General features: G+C 37.8%; 1 protein-coding gene across 1 annotated transcript in view; it reads right to left on the bottom strand.

The window, feature by feature from the left end:
* ZFYVE16 (zinc finger, FYVE domain containing 16) overlaps window positions 1-18,022 on the bottom strand; it is a 55,941-nt gene that overhangs the window by 5,199 nt on the left and 32,720 nt on the right. Inside the window, exons 11-15 of the mRNA XM_006889854.1 lie at window positions 15,934-16,038; window positions 13,578-13,725; window positions 11,637-11,717; window positions 9,128-9,290; window positions 8,272-8,377 (exon numbers count right to left, since the gene is read on the bottom strand). Of these exons, the coding sequence (XP_006889916.1) occupies window positions 8,272-8,377; window positions 9,128-9,290; window positions 11,637-11,717; window positions 13,578-13,725; window positions 15,934-16,038 (603 nt within the window). The remainder of the gene's footprint in view (window positions 1-8,271; window positions 8,378-9,127; window positions 9,291-11,636; window positions 11,718-13,577; window positions 13,726-15,933; window positions 16,039-18,022) is intronic.

The raw sequence follows: 18,022 nt of genomic DNA, 5'->3' as shown, positions 1-18,022 counted from the left end.
AGGGAGAAGGGTGCAACAATGAATGAATGGAATCCCAAAATCTCTGTAGATGTTCACTGAAATGAAAAATAAACAACCTAAATTAAAAAAAAATTCAGAATTAAAAAAAAAAAAGAAATAGCGATGTCAGTCTAGAGACCAAGATGCGCCTGATTCAGGCCATGGTCTTTGCAATTATTTCCTATGCATCAGAGAGCTGGACAATGACTAACGATGACAGAAAAAGAATCGATGTCTTTGAGTTGTGGTGCTGGAGAACAGTCCTGAATATACCATAGACTGCCAGGAGGATGAACAGGTCTCTCTTGGAGAGGGTGAAAACAAGTTTCCCCTTGGAGGCTAGGACTTTGAAGCTGTCTCATATACTTTGGGCACATGGCCAGGAGGGACTGGTCCTTGGAGAAGGACATCATGCTTGGAAGGGTAGAGGGACAGTGCAGGAGAGGAAGACCCTCCAGATGAGATGGATTGGTAGTTTTATCAGAGTCAGTGAGACTGGCTTTGGACAGGGCAGGCTTCAGATCTGTTGTACACAGGGTTGTTATGAGTTGCAGGAGACATGACAGCACATAACAACAATAACCTATACTAAAACAAGTGGAGGTAGAAAATCTAAATAGATTTTCAACAAAATAAGAAATTGCTTTAAAAAATAAGCAGACAAAACAAAACAAAAAAAAAGTCTCAATAGCAAACAATCCTTTTACCAAAACCATGCAAGAGGACACTACTAAAAAAAAGAAAAAAAAAGTCAGAAGATATCTCATGGAAATAAATGCAAAAATTTTCAATAAAATCCTATTCAACAGAATTCAACATCATATAAAAAAATAATACATCATGATCAAGTGGGATTCATATTAGGTATGCAAGATGGTTTAATATTAGAAAAAAGATCAGTGTAATCCACTACATCAATAAAACGAAGAAAAAGAGCCACAAGATCATTTCAATTGATGAACAAAAGGCATCTGTCAAAATTCCACACCACTGCTGATACAAGGTATAGATAGCATAAGAACATAATCCTAGCATACAACTTTCCTGATTTTAATCCATGTAGTAATTTAAGAAGCTGTACTATATAAAGAAGAATGTAGAGTCAGAATTGGAGGAAGACTCAGCGACAACTTATGTTAGGCAGATGACACAACCTTTCTTGCAAAAAGCACTTGAAGCACTTACTGAAGATCAAAGAGTATAGCCTTCAATATGGAGTACATCTCAATATCAAGAAAACAAAAATCCTTACCACTAGACCGACAGGAAACATCATGACAATGGAGAAAAGACTGAAGCTGACAATGATCTCATTTTACTTGGATATATAATCAACATCTGTGGTAAGAGCAGTCAAGAATTGTAAACATGGGTCGTACTGGGAAAATCTGCTACCAAGGACCACTTTAGAGTGCCAAAGAGAAGAATGCTGGTTTAAAGACTAAAGTGCAACTAACCCAAGTGAAGTTTATTTGCTATTGCTTCATACACATGTGAGAGTTGAACAATGAAAAAAGAAGACCAAGAAGGAATTGACACTTTTACGTATGGTGGTGGCAAAGAATATTAATATTAAATATCATGTATTGCTAAAAAACCCCACACAAATAAATGTCTTAGAATAAGTGCAACCTTGGAAGAAGGGATGGTGATACTCGTTCTCACATACTTTGAGTATGTTGTCAGGAGGTGTCAGTCCTTAGAGACATCATGTGAGCAAAAGTAAAGAGTCACCAAAAGAGAAGACAATTCTCCACAAGATGGACTTACACAGTAACTGAAACTAAAGGCTTGAGCATAGTGCATGCAGATTGTGAGATGGTTCAGGACAGGGCAGGGTTCCCATGTGTTTATCATGGAGTTTAATAACAACTAAATTTCTGATGCTAATGCTCAAAAAAAGACAAATACAAGGGAAATTTCATAATATAATTAAGAGCATATATACACAAAAGGCAATGACCTACATGCTAGCCTCAATAAAAAGGTACTGAAAGCATTGTCTTTACATATGAAAACCAAAGATGCCTTATATTAGACTTCTATTCAATATTGTAGCCAATGGCCTACCCAGAGCAATAAGGCAAGAAAGAGATACAAAAAGAATTCAAGTCAACAAAGAAGTAGTAAAACCTTTTCTATCTGAAGAGGAGATATTCCTACATATAAAACATCGCAGAGACTTAAAAAAAATTACTGGTATTAATTGAAAGCTTCAGCAAAGTAGAAGGGTACAAGACTGACACTCAAATATCAGTGGGATTCTCCTACAGTAACAAAGAGAACTCTGAAAATAAAATGAAGAAAGAAGACCATTTATAATGTTGTTTCTGTTGGTAGGTGCCATCTAGTGAAGTACAATTGGCAGTGACCCTACAAACAAGAGATCTCAACCTTGTCCTATTCTGTGCCATCCTCACAATCTCAGAAACCCTCAAGTCCACTGTTGCAGGCACTGTGTCAATTCATGTGGTTGAAGGTCGTCTTTGATCTCTTGCAGTAAGTACTTCAAGTCCTCCTCACTTTCAGAAAACAAGGTTATGTCATCTCCATAATGCAGATTATTGAGGAATTTCCCTCTAATCCTGAAGCCATACCCCTCTTCACAGAATCCAGCTTCTCAAATAATTTGCTCAGCATACAGACTGAATGGGTATGGAGGGAGGACACAATCATGACACACATCTTTCCTAATTTTAAACCATGTAGTGCTTAACTTGAAAATATGTGGTGCTCCATTCTTACCACAGCCTCTTGGTTTAGCTATGCTATTTCACATAAGCACAGTTAAGTGTTCTGAGAATGGAAAGAATGGGACTTCTTCTGATAGGTAGGCATAATCTGTTATGATTCACACAGTCAAATGCTTTTGCATAGTTAAAAAAAGTATAAGCAGACATTCTTCTGGTATTCTTCACTTTCAGACAAGATTCATCTGACATCAGCAATGATATCTCTAGTGCCACAGCCTCTTTTGAATCCTTTTTTAACTTCTGGCAGTTCCTCATGTACTTGTTATAGCCACTTTTAGGTGACCTTCAGGAATATTTTGCTTACATGTAATATAAATGACATTGTTTGGTAATTTCCACTTTCTGTTGGATCACCTTTCCTGGGAATGAAAACAAATACGGATCTCCTCCAGTCAGCCAGACAGACAGCTGTCCTCCAAATTTCCTAGAAAGATGGGTGAGCACATTCAGAACTGTATCAATTAGTTGAAACACATCAACTGGTATTCCATCGATTCCTGAGACCTTATTTTTTGCCAACGCCTTCAGTGCAGCTTCAACTTTCCCTTTATTACCACTGACTGTTGTTCATATGGCACTTCTTAAAATTTTTCAATGTCAGTCAATTCTTTTTGGTACAATGATTCTGTGTTTTCTCTCCATCTTCTTTCGACACATCCTGGATTGTTCAACATACTCCCTATGTTGTTGTTGTGTGCCATTGAGTTGTTTTCACGGTCTTCTTTTAATTTTCTTCAGCCTCAATTTGAACTTGCATTTGAGCAATTTTACAGTCTGTTCCACATTGTATCCCTGGCCAGCTGATACTGAGTTTCTCCAATGATTCCTTCCACAGACATAGTCAATACAATTCCTATGCAGTCCATCAGGTGAGGTCCCTGTATAAAGTCATCACTTGTGCTTTTAAAAAAGGTATTTTTTAAATACCTTTAAAGGAAATAAACAACTGAAATACAAAAGTCAATCATTCTACTTTCAGCCTCACTTCTATTGCCAAGTTCATACTTCCAGACTACCATTCCTTCTTCATTGTTTGCAACTTTTATATTCCAGTCAACAATATCATTAATATACCTCGACTACATGTTTGATCAGTTTTGGACTGAAAGATTTGGTAAAAGTTTTCAACTTCTTCCTCTTTGGCTTTTTTGGTAGGAGTGTATATTTGAATCGTCATATTGACAGGTCTTCCTTTTTGGGTAAGGTCTTTTTAACTATGAATGCAACATCATCCTTCTGTTTTTCATTTTCAGTATATACACTTTGTCTGCGGCCTTCAGCCCTGTTTTTAATTGTTTTTGGTCCAACATTCTTCTAGGTCATATAGTCCTGGTCTTTCCACGTGCTGTATGTACAGAGGTAACTTGTGGTTGCTGTGAAGCTGAACACTTTGACACTGATGTGTCAAATGTGATAATGGTTACCCATGGTGGCCAGTATTTGGTGGAACTCCCCGATTGAAAAAAGCTTGGAAGCAGGAGTGGCATCCACTTCCAAAATAGCTTTCCTCTGGAAACCCAATGAACCTGGAGAAAGGATAAAAGGTATACAAGCATTCAGGTCTTCGTTCACAGGGTTGCTATAAGTCGCCTATGAGTCAACAGCACTTAACAACAACAACAACAACAACAGCATAGAGAGAGATCAGTCGGCCTAGGGGACAGAAAGTGATGCTACCAAGCTAAAGGTGAGTGACTTTAATCCGCAGCCCTCAGGTCTGTTTTTAATTGTTTTTCATCCAACATTCTTCTAGGTCATACAGCCTTGGTCTGTCTACTTGCTGTACAGAGGTAACTCATGGTTGCTCTGAATCTGAACACTGTCACTGATGTGTCAAATGTGAAAACGGTTACCAATGATGAACAGTGTTTGGTGGAGCTTCTTGATTAAAACAAGCTTGGAAGAAGGAGTGGCATCCACTTCCAAAATAGCTTGCCTCCAGAAACCCTATGAACCTGGAGAAAGGATGAAAGTTATACAAGTATTTAGGTTCATAGGATCACTTTGAGTTGCCTACAACTCGATGGCACTTAATATAACACTCATATAATTAAAGTGGTAAAGCTAGTCATTACTAATACACTTAATACAACACTCATTAATTAAAGTGGTAAAGCTAGTCATTACTCATTAATAATGCCTAGAATGTCGAGGTTCATGCATTCCATTTCATTTTCACGACTTCTAGTTTTTTCCAACATTCATACATATTATGTTACATGTTCTAATTATTAAAGGATGTTAATAAGAAGTGGACACATGCCTGTCGTACACCCTTCCCAATTTTGAACCATGCAGGGTTTCCTTGCTCTGTTCTGGTGACTGCCTCCTGGTCCAAGTATAGGTTTCTCATTAGCATGATCAAATGTTCTGTGATTCCCATTCTTCTCAGAGTCAGCCACAGTTTGTTATGGTCCACACAGTCAAATGCCTTTGGGAAAAGTGTATGACAGGGATGTGTCCTATCTCCATACCTTTTCAACCTGTATGCAGAGCAGATTATCCAAGACGCTGGGCTCTATGAGGAGAAGTGTGGTGTCAGGGTTGGTGGAAAATCTATCAACAATCTGCGTTATGCAGATGATACAACCCTGTTTGCTGAAACTGAGGAGGACTTGAAGTGCTTGCTGTAGAGGGTCAAGGTCTGCAGCCTTCAATATGGATTGAGGCTCAATATCAAGACAAAGATTCTCACCGCTGGACCAATTGACAGCATCAGGATGGATGGTGAAGAGACTGAAATTGTTAAAAACTTTAGTCTGCTTGGCTACACAGTCAACACTCTTGGTACCAGTAGCCAGGAAATTAAATGACATATTGCCATGGGAAAGTTTGCTGTTAGGGACCTCTCCAGAGTACTGGAGAGCAATGGTGTCACTCTGGAGACTAAGATGTGTCTGATACAGGCCAGGGTCTTTGCAATCACTTGTTATGCGTCAGAGAGTTAGACAGCGACTAGGGAGAATAGAAGGAGAATTGATGCCTTTGAGCTGTGGTGCTGGAGAAGAGTACTGAGGGTGCCATGGACTGCTAGGAAAACAGATTCATCCTGGAGAGGGTTAAACCAGGTAGCTCCTTGGAAGCAAGGATTCTGAGGCTCCATCTAACATACTTTGGTCTAACATACTTTGGACAGACCGGTCCTTGGAGAGGGACATAATGCTTGGGAGGGTGGAGGGAAAGCGCAGAAGGGGAAGACCCTCTATGAGGTAGGTTGATTCAATGACTGGGGTAATTGGGATGGGTGTGTCAGAGGCAGTACAACTGGCACAGCATAGAGCAGGGTTTAAGGCTGTTGTTCATAGGGTCACTGTGAGTCGCAAGCAACTCGACGGCACATAACAACAACAACAACAATAAGAAGAAGATGGCCAATCCTTCTTCCTGTCTTAATCTGTGAGCTCTACTAAATCCAGACTTCCATGGCTGACCCTTTCACACATCAGTGGCATAGCTTTCCGCAACACAGCAATCCACAAGTTAGCTCAATTCAGCAAACTGACAGACAGGTACTTTACTAATTAGAACAATAAATTCTCCAAATACAACAAGTTAACAAATTAGTGTCATACATCTAACAGAATATCAGGCATACAAACATCATATTACTAGATCCGCTGAAGGCTGCACAGATGTGGCAGGGTGTGCTCCTGGGAGGTTCAGGCTGAGACTTGTGTCTGGCATGCTGGGGTAATGTCCCAGATGTGGATATTACAATCACATAGAAGTCTCTGCTGAAACTTTGATGCTGGTGCTTCACAAAAAGCCCAAGGGCCACAGGCCTGAAGGCCCAAAGGGCTGTTGATGAAAATGGCCTGACCTCCAGGTTGAAGATGCTTTAAATAAGAGATCTCACCCACCAATGGACTGCTGATCCATAAAGCCTATCTTATAGGTCACAGCCACTTTACATAAGTCCCCAGCCTCTTATTATGTAATCATCATAATCATGATCACTATCACCATCATCATCTCTGAATGGATACATAAATAGACTGGAAAGCTAAACTTGTATGGGAAGGCAAATGAGATGACACTGAAAAATATACAAGTTTAATAATGGATATGTTGATATGTGAATTTACACATAATGTAAAAATTTTCACAAATATAGCAGAGCATATAGGAGGCAAAGTTATGAAAATGCATTCATAACCAAACACATTAAAGCAAAGACCCTTGTGTACTGGGGATTCAGGGCACAGTCTCAGTGGACAGTGGACATAAAGGTTAACTGGCACAACCTAGTACATAAATAAAATGCTCAATCCACTTCAGTGAGTAGCAATTAGGCTCTTAAAATTTTATGAACAGTCATCTAAGGTATAACTATTGGTTTCTCCTTGAGAGCAAAGAAGAATGAAGAAAATCAGTACTACATGAAAGCAAGGGGCTAAGAGGTCATGAGACTCTCAGATCCTACAATCTTGAGATCAGAACTAGACAGTTCCCATCTACCACTGCTGGTCACCCTGAAAGGAGTTACACCAGAATGTCCTGAATAGAGAGGGGAAACAAATCTAGAACAAAATTCAAAATAATAATAAGACTAGACTTACAGATCCGAGAGACTGGTGTTATTCATGATATTATAGCCTTTAGTCATTCTTCAATTGTAAAACGAAACTTGTTTCCAGGGTTCAATATTCAGATAAAATATACAAATAGGTTTACAAGGTAAGCAGTAATATTAGGGAGCTAGATGTCTCTCAGAAAAATCAATCATTGTAGATTAAAGAGGCAGCCTTTATGCAAAGGCCAAGGGCAAAATCCAGGAAGAAACAGAAGGAAAGGAGGAATGAAAACCGGAAATAAAGAATGGGAATGAGTGGGTACGGCAAACAATGTGACAATACAAAATGCATATGATATGATGAATCGAAAATAGATTTGTTCTGCACACCTTCACCTAAATCACAATTAAAAGGCAAGACAAAACAAATATTCTGTATCTACTGCTCAAAGTAAAACTTAAAACCAAAAGTTACAGAATATGGGAATCACTTTTCTATCTTTGGCTAAAGTTAATTAGTAACAAAGGAAGTCTTATTAATTCAGTTTAGGGGGGAAAAAATGCTTACTCTACACAATCACAACCCAATAAGGGCATGTATTAAAAAACTTCTAAAACGACAAAATATTTTACTGACATTAATTAATAATAGGTATTTACATATAAAAGCATTTTCACATGTTTTTACTTTTATTGGAAAATAAAAACAAAATTAAATAATATACTCAAAGAACATATTGTATAAACAAAGATGCCAGCGATGTAAAAACTGAGCTGTTAGTTTACTGGCAGTATCCCCAAGAACAAGCTAAAATAATCCAATGAAAATTCAATTTTGGAGCATAAAAGTTAGTATGTGGTGTGGATATGCATGTGTCTCACTGCGTCATTGTAAAAGGATAATACACCACATTTATATAGCCAGATATTTAGTAATGTGAAATTACATTTTTAAAAGAAATAAACCCATTAGCATGCAAATGGGGAATATTTTCTCTTAATTACCTCAGTACACTTTACAATCTTCTCATCAGTTTCAAAATCTGTTTCCAGTTTTATTTTTTCACTTGGATATCCTTGTAATGATATTCCATCCACTGAACTGACAACACTACAAAAGAAAATGCAGTAAAATAAAATTACAGAACTGTATTACATAAAATAAATTACAAAACAGAACTGTTAGTGTTACAGTGCTTTTTATAGAATGAGCTATTATTGAAACAAATGTAATGAAAAGTAAAACTATAAACTATAACTTTAAAACAACATGAAGGTACCTTAGATATATACAAAATAATTTGAACTGTAGTTCACACCATTTACCAAGATTTCTTGATTGCGTAGTTATCTTTTTTGTTCATCAACAAATCGTATCTACTTTCTGATATGTCCAATCCAGACTTGAGATTTAAAATACCTTAGATAGTACCCTATCAGAAAAGTACTGCTAGAATTGGTCTATGTAGATGCAAGGAATGTGAAGGAGCATGTCTGACCTCATGGGAATTGGTTCTGTGCTGTGGACACTGTTGATGGGAACTCTTCCCCCTTGTGGAGTTCGTAGAGGCCAGATATGGCTGCCCTATACTGGGTGCATTCTCTTCACATCTCTCAACTTGATTACCCCTTAGTAATTTACAGAACCCTGACCAAAAGAATACAAAAGAATACTTAGGGACATTTATGACCAGAACAGACTGGACTACATTTTTCTAATTGGTACATAACCATTTCAGTTGATGCTCTTTTATAAAATACTTCATTTTATTAACAAAGTTTTTATTCCTCCTTCCAATCAAATCTATTACACTTTTATAATAACAACAACAATAATAATATCAACATCATAAATTATTACCCTTTGTTTCCTTTCTCTTCAGAATCTACCCAGCAGATATCCACATATTCTCTCAGGTCTACTGCATCCACTTTGCCACATGTAATTTTAAAGTCTTTTTGTTCTCGTAGAGCTAGCCGCAAGCCATCCATGGTTTCTGGAGTTATTTGTACCATAAGGCCATCTAGAAATCAAAGTAATGTTTTATATTTCCTTGACTACAAATATGCACAATGAAGCCAAATAATCTACAATCAAAATATATTCTGTGAAAGGTATGTTTTAAGTCATCTGGTAAGTCATGGTAATTACTGTTTTGGACTGGGAAACAATCAATCAATCTGTATTTCAAAATGCTAACAGTTTTTTTAAGGTTACACAAATAAGGGTATGAGTTTCTACTTCTGGTTGTGATGAAGTAACTCTTACCAAACTAGCTCTTTTGTGACAACCAACCATAAAACTTAACAAAATACATGACACAATAGTTTTCAAGTACTAGATAAATAGGCTGAGTAACACTTTGAGTCCTAAGGAGAAGCTCAAGACAAGTACACAATTTCCTGGGTTGTCGGCCTGGTGGTCATTTCCTCACTGTGATCCACAATACTCACAATATCCTTACTGAGCTTAAATATAGAAATGAGAATTTGGGGAAGCAGAAATACTTGACAAGCTGAGGTCAAATCACTGAAGGGGAAGAAACTTCTTAAAAAGGGAATCACAGATTATGGATTAGGGAATCCCTTTTCAGTCTCTGGACTAGACCCAGGGTACAATGGATGGCACTAGATTAAGCTTCATATAGAACAACTATTACAAGGATGTGAGCAGAAAAGAGTTACTAAAAATAAAACAATATATAAGAGATGATGGTGTTCTAGTCCAGCCAAAGTGGAGATATCTTTTTAGCACCTTAACAACATTTTCCTTAAGAAAGGCACAATGAAGACTGAAAAATCTGCAGGCACAACAGTTTGGAAATTGAGTCTTATTACATTAATTGCTGATGGGCAATGGCAAGTTGATTTGACAACAACTCACAGAGACACTTGTTGTTGACTGCCGTCAAGGCGAACACAACTCATAGCAACCCATGAACAAAAGGCCTGAAGCCTTTCTACAACTATCGTCATTTATCAAAATTGATAGTTTCCAGAGGCATGTTGTTTAGGAAGTGGATGCCATCCTTCTTCTATGTACAATAAAACTAAACCTGGCCCTATTTTGCAATATCCTCACAATCTCTTCTGTGTTCAAGACTACTGTTGGAGTCATTTCATTTTGAGGAGAATGTTCTTCTCTTTCACTGACCCACTACTTTTCCAAGAATGATGTCTTTCCATTCCAAGGACTGACATTTAACCATTCCTGCATCCAAGGAACATCCTGTGTTGTAATTCCAAGATAGATTATTTTCCCCCCTTCTGTCAGTCCATGGTATATTCAATACTCTTCACCAATTCCACCATTCAAATGCATCAATTCTTCTTTGCTCTGCCTTAGTCACTGTCAAACTTTCACATACACTTGAAACAACTGAAAATATCATGGTTTGGTCAGCTGCACCTTAGTCTTTGAAATGATGGAATCCTTGCTCTTTAGCATTTATACAGGACCCTGAGAGCAGATCTTACCCAATGCAATAATAAACCATTTGATTTCTTGACTGCTGCTACTATGGATACTGATTATAGATCTAAGTAAAATTAAATCACTGACATTAATCTTTTCTCCATCTATCTTGATAGAGCAGCCTACAGCCCAGCTGTAAGGATTTTTATTTACCTGATGTTAGATGTAACCCATATTGAAGACTACAGCTTTTATCTTCAGTAAAATGGGTCAAGTATTCTTCACTTTTCTGCAAGCCAAGGTACTATGTCTGGTAAAAATTCTGGGCTTTATAAGGACCTAGCCTAAGAAAGAGTAAAACTGTGCCTTCAGAAACTGGTCGCTCCTTGCAGCATGTCCAAAGTAAGTCAGATGAAGCTTCAGAATCCTTGCCTCCAAGGAGCAGCCTGGTTTCACCTTCTCCTGGACGAACCTATTTGTTCTCTTAGCCATCCATGGTGTATTCAGTACTCTTTTCCAACACCATAGCTCAAAGGCATTAATTCTTCTTCTTGGGAGGGTGGAGGGACAGTACAGGAGAGGAAGACCCTCTCTGAGATGGACTGGTTCAGTGACTTGGGTAATGGGGGTAGGTGTGTCGGAGACAGTGAGATTGGCACAAGATAGAGCAGGATTTGGTACATAGGGTCGCTATGAGTCTCAGGTGGGTGACTTGACGGCATGTTACACCACCACCATGACATATATACATATAAACACACACACACACACACACACACACACACACAGGTGTACATATATACATATATGTATGTATGTGTGATTATGCAAGTGTGTGTATATGTACAAATACACTGTGTTATAACGGAAATATACTCCTTTTAAGTAACAAATACATTTTAAATAATTAACAAACAAGTCTACATTAAAACAGTCTTAAACATGAAACTCCTACCTTCAACTATGCTGGACTTAGCAAGGAATCCTGAAGACGACTTGAGAGCTCCATTGAATACTACAAAATTCGCACCTGTCACTGATAAAAAAAAGTATTTCTATTTTAATCTACTACTTTGTTTTTTATTTGGTAAATGCATACTACACAGCATAACTCACTTTAAGTACTTAACTAACATCATGCTCATATGACTTTCATAAAAAAGTAAATCCAAACTCAAAGGAAATTAAAATAAGACTGCATAAAAACCTAGAACAAAACTAAAACAATCCTGACTCATGGTGACCCTCCTTTGCATTTCCAACATTATAAACCTTTATGGGAGGAGACTGCCCACCTATCTCATGAATCAAGTGGATTCAAACTGCTGACTTTTTGATTAGCAGTTCACAATGTCACCAGAGTTGTTTAATTTAATATTTGGGTCTAATTATTATGAATCCTGGTGGCATAGTGTACATAATATTGAGCTGTTAGCCAAAGGGTGGGTAGTAAGAATCCACCAGCTGCTCTGGGGAAGAAATATGGGTAGTCTCCTCCTATAATGGCTTACAGCCTCAAAAACTCAACTGAAGGTCACTAAGAGTGGGACTCAATCTGACAGCTTTTTGATGATCAGATGACATGACAGGTTTTTGGTGAGCTAATAATTGTATTATTTAGAACATTAGAACATTGTCCCTTAGGGTATGAGAAATAAAGCATCTGCTATCAGTAAGAATGGTAATCAGAATAATCTCCATGAAGTTCAGTTTGTCGCTATCTAGTAAAATTATAAGTAACACATTATCCTGTGTTGTAAAAATTTCACCTCTAGGAATTTACCCTACAGAAAATTCAAATGTATGCACAAAGTGATGGTATAAGGTTAGTCACTGCAACATTTTCATAAATACCCAAGGATTGGCAACAACTCTCTCAATAAGGAACAGTTAAATGATATATGCATAAAATGAGAAATGATGTAGCATGATCAAGCGCTTTACATATTGCTGCTGTTGTGCACTACTGCGTTGATCTGGGCCTAGCAACCCTAAAGGAAAAGAGGAGAAGCATCCAACAGGGTTTCTAGGCTGTATTCTTGCTTGTTTGTTTGTTTAAACTTCATTTTATTAATTTTAATGGACATTTACAGAGATTTCGGATTTTCATTCATTCATTGTTGCACTTTTTTCTTTACCCCTCGCCCCCCAGTTTCTAGGCTGTATTCTTTATGGGACCAGACAGTCAGGTCTTTTCTCCTGATGTGTGAAGTCACTGGCACATTAAAACTGCTGAGCTTTCCGTTAACAGCTGAGTGCTCCATGATTAAACTTCTAAGGTTCCTTCCTAAAGTTTATATAGAGAGAGAATAATTTCTACTATCTTCTGATGTGTTAAAGAAAAAATGAGTAAAGAATAGAAAAATTATATATTTATTTACTTATTTTGGTTTAGCTATGATGAAAGTCATACACAATTAAGTACCTGACTAAATAGACAAGTAAGTAAAAACACCTCTAAAAGATTATTTATGAAATTGCTAACACCTTATGATTTACTAGGCCTGAATATCAAAATGAAGAGTCTTCTAAGACTAAAAGAGCACAAAGAGGAACCAAACAAAACCAAGTGCCATCAAGCCCAACTCACCATGACCCTCCCTCAGGTTTCTGAGGTTGTAAATCTTTTATAGGAAGGGACTGCCTATCTTTCTTTCTAAGAATACTTAGTAGATTCAAACATGCCAAAATTAAATAGTCCAACATGGTATACACAAGGGCAGTGCTAACAAAAATAGAAGAAATTTTGTTCTGTATAGCAGAACTTTCAAAGTATATTGTTATTTCATCAATTCAGCAACAAAATCCTATACAAATACTTTATCTCTCTCCTTTTGGAAGGAATGACTATTAATTCATCTGGATTTATGAAGTAGCATTAGGAATCATGTCTTACCTTTCCTAGGATGGCCTGTTGCACTGTTGGCCTGTGTTTGATAAACTCCATCACTCTGTACACAGACTAGATGAGAATCTGCTTCTGTACTAAAACTAGCTCCAATGCTAATGACATGTTCATTGGAAGAATTTATTACTTTCATTACCTGGAAAGAACATTAATTTAGAAATACTATTAACATATTAGGCTTTTACTGGCTACATATAAATTTTTTGCTCATTTTTTTTTATTTTTATTGGTGGTGGTGGTTGTTATGTGCCGTCAAATCGCTTGCGACTCATAGCGACCCTATGTATAAGAGCCCTAAACCCTGCTCTATCCTGTGCCAATCTCACCGTCTCCAACACTCACTCCCAACATCCCAATCACAGAATCGATGCATCTCATCGAGGGTCTTCCTCTCCTGCACCATCCCTCCACCCTCCCAAACATGATGTCCCTCTCCAAGGACCAGTCCCTCCTTGAAACATGCACAATGTATGTCAGACAAAGCTTCAGAATCCTTGAGTCCAAGGAGCAGTCCAGCTTCACCCTCTCCGGGACAAATCTGTTTGTTCTCTTAACAGTTCAAGGTATATTCAACACTCTTCTCCAGCACCACAGCTCAAAGGCATCAAATCTCTTTCTATCATCCCTAGTCACTGTCCAACTCTCCAATGCATGGCACATAATTGCAAAGACTATAACCCAGATCAGGTGCACCTTAGTCTCCAGCCTGATGTCATTGCTCTTCAGTACTCTTGAAAGGTTCCTGACAGCTGATTTTTTCAACGCAATTTGTCTCTTGATTTCCTGGCTGCCGGTACCAAGGTTGTTGACTGTGTAGCCAAGCAAACTATATCAAACTGTTAGCTATCTCAATCTCTTCACCATCCATACTGTTGCTGCCAACCGGCCCAGTGGTGAGAATCTTTGTGTTCTTGATGTTGAGCTTCAATCCATAATGAAGAATGCAGTCCTTGACCTTCTGCAGCAAGTGCTTCAGATCCTCCTGTTTCAGCATGCAGAGTTGTGCCATCTACATAATGCAGGTTGTTGATGATTCTTCCACCAATCCTGAGGCCACATTCCTCCTCATACAGCCCAGCATCTCAGATGATCTGGTCTGCATACAGATTGAAAAAGAATGGAGACAGAATACATCCCTGAAGAACCCCTTTCTTGATTTTGAACCATGTAGTGGTTTGCTCTGTTTTGACGACTCCTTCTTGGTCCAAGTATAGGTTTTGCATAAGCACAAATATTCTGGGATTCCCATTCTTCTCAGAGTCAGACATAGCTTGTTGTGATCCACACAGTCAAATGCCTTTGCATAGTTAATGAAGCACAAACAGACATTCCTCTGGTACTCTCTGCTTTCCACCAAGATTCATCTAACATTAAATGTAATATCCCTAGTATCACAACCTCTTCTAAATCCAGCCTGCATATCTCGTAGTTCTCTAATGACATATTGCTCCAATAGTTTTTGGATAATTTTCAGCAGAATCTTGTTTGTATGTGATATTAATGATATTGTTCGATAATTTCTGCACTTTGTTTGGTCACCTTCCTTTGGAATGGGAACAAATATCTATCTTTTCCAGACAGTTGGCCAGTTGGATGTCCTCCAGATTTCTTGGCACAACTTAGTGAGCACATCCAGGGCAGCATCTTTTTTATTGGTATTGGTATGCATATAATTAATTATTCATTTACAATGTGTGTCATTCATGTACAAAGTGGATTTTGGAGGGTTGGTTTTCTGTGTTTCACACTTTTCTTCACTGACATTCTTTTTCATACAATCATTCCCATACATTGTTTTTATAAATTAACTACCATTGGACTAATGCCCACCATTACCCCATCTGTCTAGATCCCTGCTAAATCTTTCTCATTTCCTTTACTCCCTTTTTCCACCCAGCAAAGTGCAACTCTGTGATATGCCCCCCACCCATCCTTCACCTCTCTGCTCTCACTCCTTTCCTCCTTGAATCCTAATATATGTTTTATAGTTATCCTTCTATTTTTGCAATAATGGTCCTTAGCAGTATTTGTCCTTATGAGACAGAGTTTACTTGGTACAATGCTCTCCAGTCTCTCCCATTCATGTTATTTATATATAATTTTTCCCCCCAAGGGCAAGAGGGAATTTATTTCAGATTCGAATCCAGGCTGCGCTCCAAACCGTACCAATACAGCAGGGAAAATGGCCACAACCTCGATTCTGGGCTGTCCCGTATTTATATATAATTTTTAACAAAAAATATCATTTAATAAGAGTCTAAAGAAATATAATAGTTAACAAATGCTTTCAAAACTAAAACAACAACAACAAAAAAAAAACCCCCAAAAAACCAACTATACTTACATCGTTGTATCTCTTCCGAGGTATTTTTATGCAGCTTTTGCCCATTTCCATATGAATCAATAGCTGATCTATATTATGCAAGGTGTACTGGTAATTTCGAAGATCCTACATAAAACAACCACAATTTCATAAACTTTTAAGTACTATCCATGAGTATGTACCCATTTATTAAATCCTTTTGTTAAGCCTTCCGATATGTAATTATCAAAATGTCATCCATAAAGCCAGTACTAACTTAAGAAAACCAACTTATCTTTCCATATACTCCCACCTGAGTTACAAAGACCATCATTCTTGAGAAAAAAATTCTGTATTACTTAGGAGTGGGCCAACTAGACATCTTCCAAATTTTTATGATAAATGAATGAGGGTACCTAGGGCAAAATCTGTTTGTTTAAGTAACTCAATTGGTAGTCCATCAACTTCTGAAGCCTTTTATTTTTTGCAATGCCTCAGTGTAGCTTGGACTTATTCTTTGAGTCTCACTGGATCCTGATTATATGCTATTTCCTAAAATGGAAATAGTTATACTGTCAACCCAGAGATTTGAGGTTTGAATCTACTGTTGCTCCAAGGGAGAAAGATGGGCAACTTCCTCCTGTGTGATTAACTGTCTCTGAAAACCTGCTGGAGGGTCAGTTACGGGTTGGTTGTTGCTTCTGAAAACTCAATGGAGGGTAAGCTATGAGTCAGTTCTGAGTTGGTACACAATAACAACTGCCCCTTTCAGTATAAACTGATGAGTTTGCTCTGGCAGCTGTTCAGTCTACAAGCTTAAGCTTAATCTCTTTAACTAAAGTTTGAGAAGCTATGTGTCTAGTGCATTCTCTTTCATCTGCACAAAAGACTTTTCCAATATTTTAAGTTTTAGTTTAATTTTTCATAGTCCATCTTTAAATCAATCTCTTTCTTCTTGCATTTTACTCTAAACAGCAAGGAAAAACCATGTGGCCCCTTTACATTCTTGTTTAGAAATCTCCTCAGGCAGATATCCAAGCTCATCACTTTAAGTTTTTCCTTCCTCCAAACACTGGAACAGAGTACCAATATGTGGTCACTGAATAAAAATTACTGCCTTTCCTCCATTTCCCAATCACACGTTCAGGATTTTCTTTCAAAACTTAAGTAGACATACATTCAATGTCCACATTTGTAAACATAGGTTGCTGGTATCATAAGTATTCTCATGGATGACACTTTATACCTCTTTTTACTTCCTTCTGAACACTCATCAGAATTGCCTTTGATGCATGGTAAACAGATGCAAAAGTAGAGTTAGCAAATGTAAGACACTGGTTATAATCTATTATATAGTAATGCAATTAAAAAAAAAATCAAAGCTAAGCCCGGTGCTATTCAGTCAATTCAGACTCATGCTTACCCCATGTGTTTCAGAACAGAACTCTGATCTCTTAGGGAACCCTGGTAGCTTAGTGGGTGAGGAGTTGTGCTGCCAACCCAAAGGCAGGAGTTTTGAATCTATCAGCTGCTCTGAGGGAGAAAGATGGGAAATGTGTGATTTATAGTCTCTGAGACTTGCTGGTGAGTCACTTTTGAGTGAGTTCTGATTCAACTGCATTTAGTAAGTAACTAATATCTTACAAAAACTCATTGTCAGGGCTTTTTACTGGGCAATACTAAATGGATTTAAACAGACAGCCTTTAGATTTATTGCTGTTGTTGCTGTATGTGTTGTGCTGGTACTAACCCGTAGCTGACTCTCCAGTGGTTTTTCACAGGTTTATCACACTGAGGGAGATTGTCTATCCTTCTCCCAAGAAGCAGCTGGTGGATTCAAAGTGCATACCTTTGTTATTATAACAGTTTCTTAACACTAGGCCACCAGGACTGAGCACAAACCATTGAAATGAACCATAAGTCCACTGTCATCAAGTTGGTTCATTAGCAAATAAAAAAAAAGAATTAGGAAAGAACAGAACTGTCCCACAGAATTTCCAAAGCTATAAATCCTAATGGCAGCAGAGTTCCACATCTTTCTCCTGTAGGTTTAATTCTCATCTTTTGGTTGATACCACAATTGCTTTAACCACTGCAGTTCCTTTGTTAGCCATTGCAAGAGCACTCATAT

The sequence above is a fragment of the Elephantulus edwardii genome, unplaced genomic scaffold (genome assembly GCF_000299155.1).
Source record: "Elephantulus edwardii isolate Elephantulus edwardi_28Jun2011 unplaced genomic scaffold, EleEdw1.0 scaffold00082, whole genome shotgun sequence".
NCBI classification, from domain to species: Eukaryota; Metazoa; Chordata; class Mammalia; order Macroscelidea; family Macroscelididae; genus Elephantulus; species Elephantulus edwardii.
Note: the sequence above shows the minus strand (reverse complement) of the source record. Positions and strands in the feature narration are given on the sequence as shown.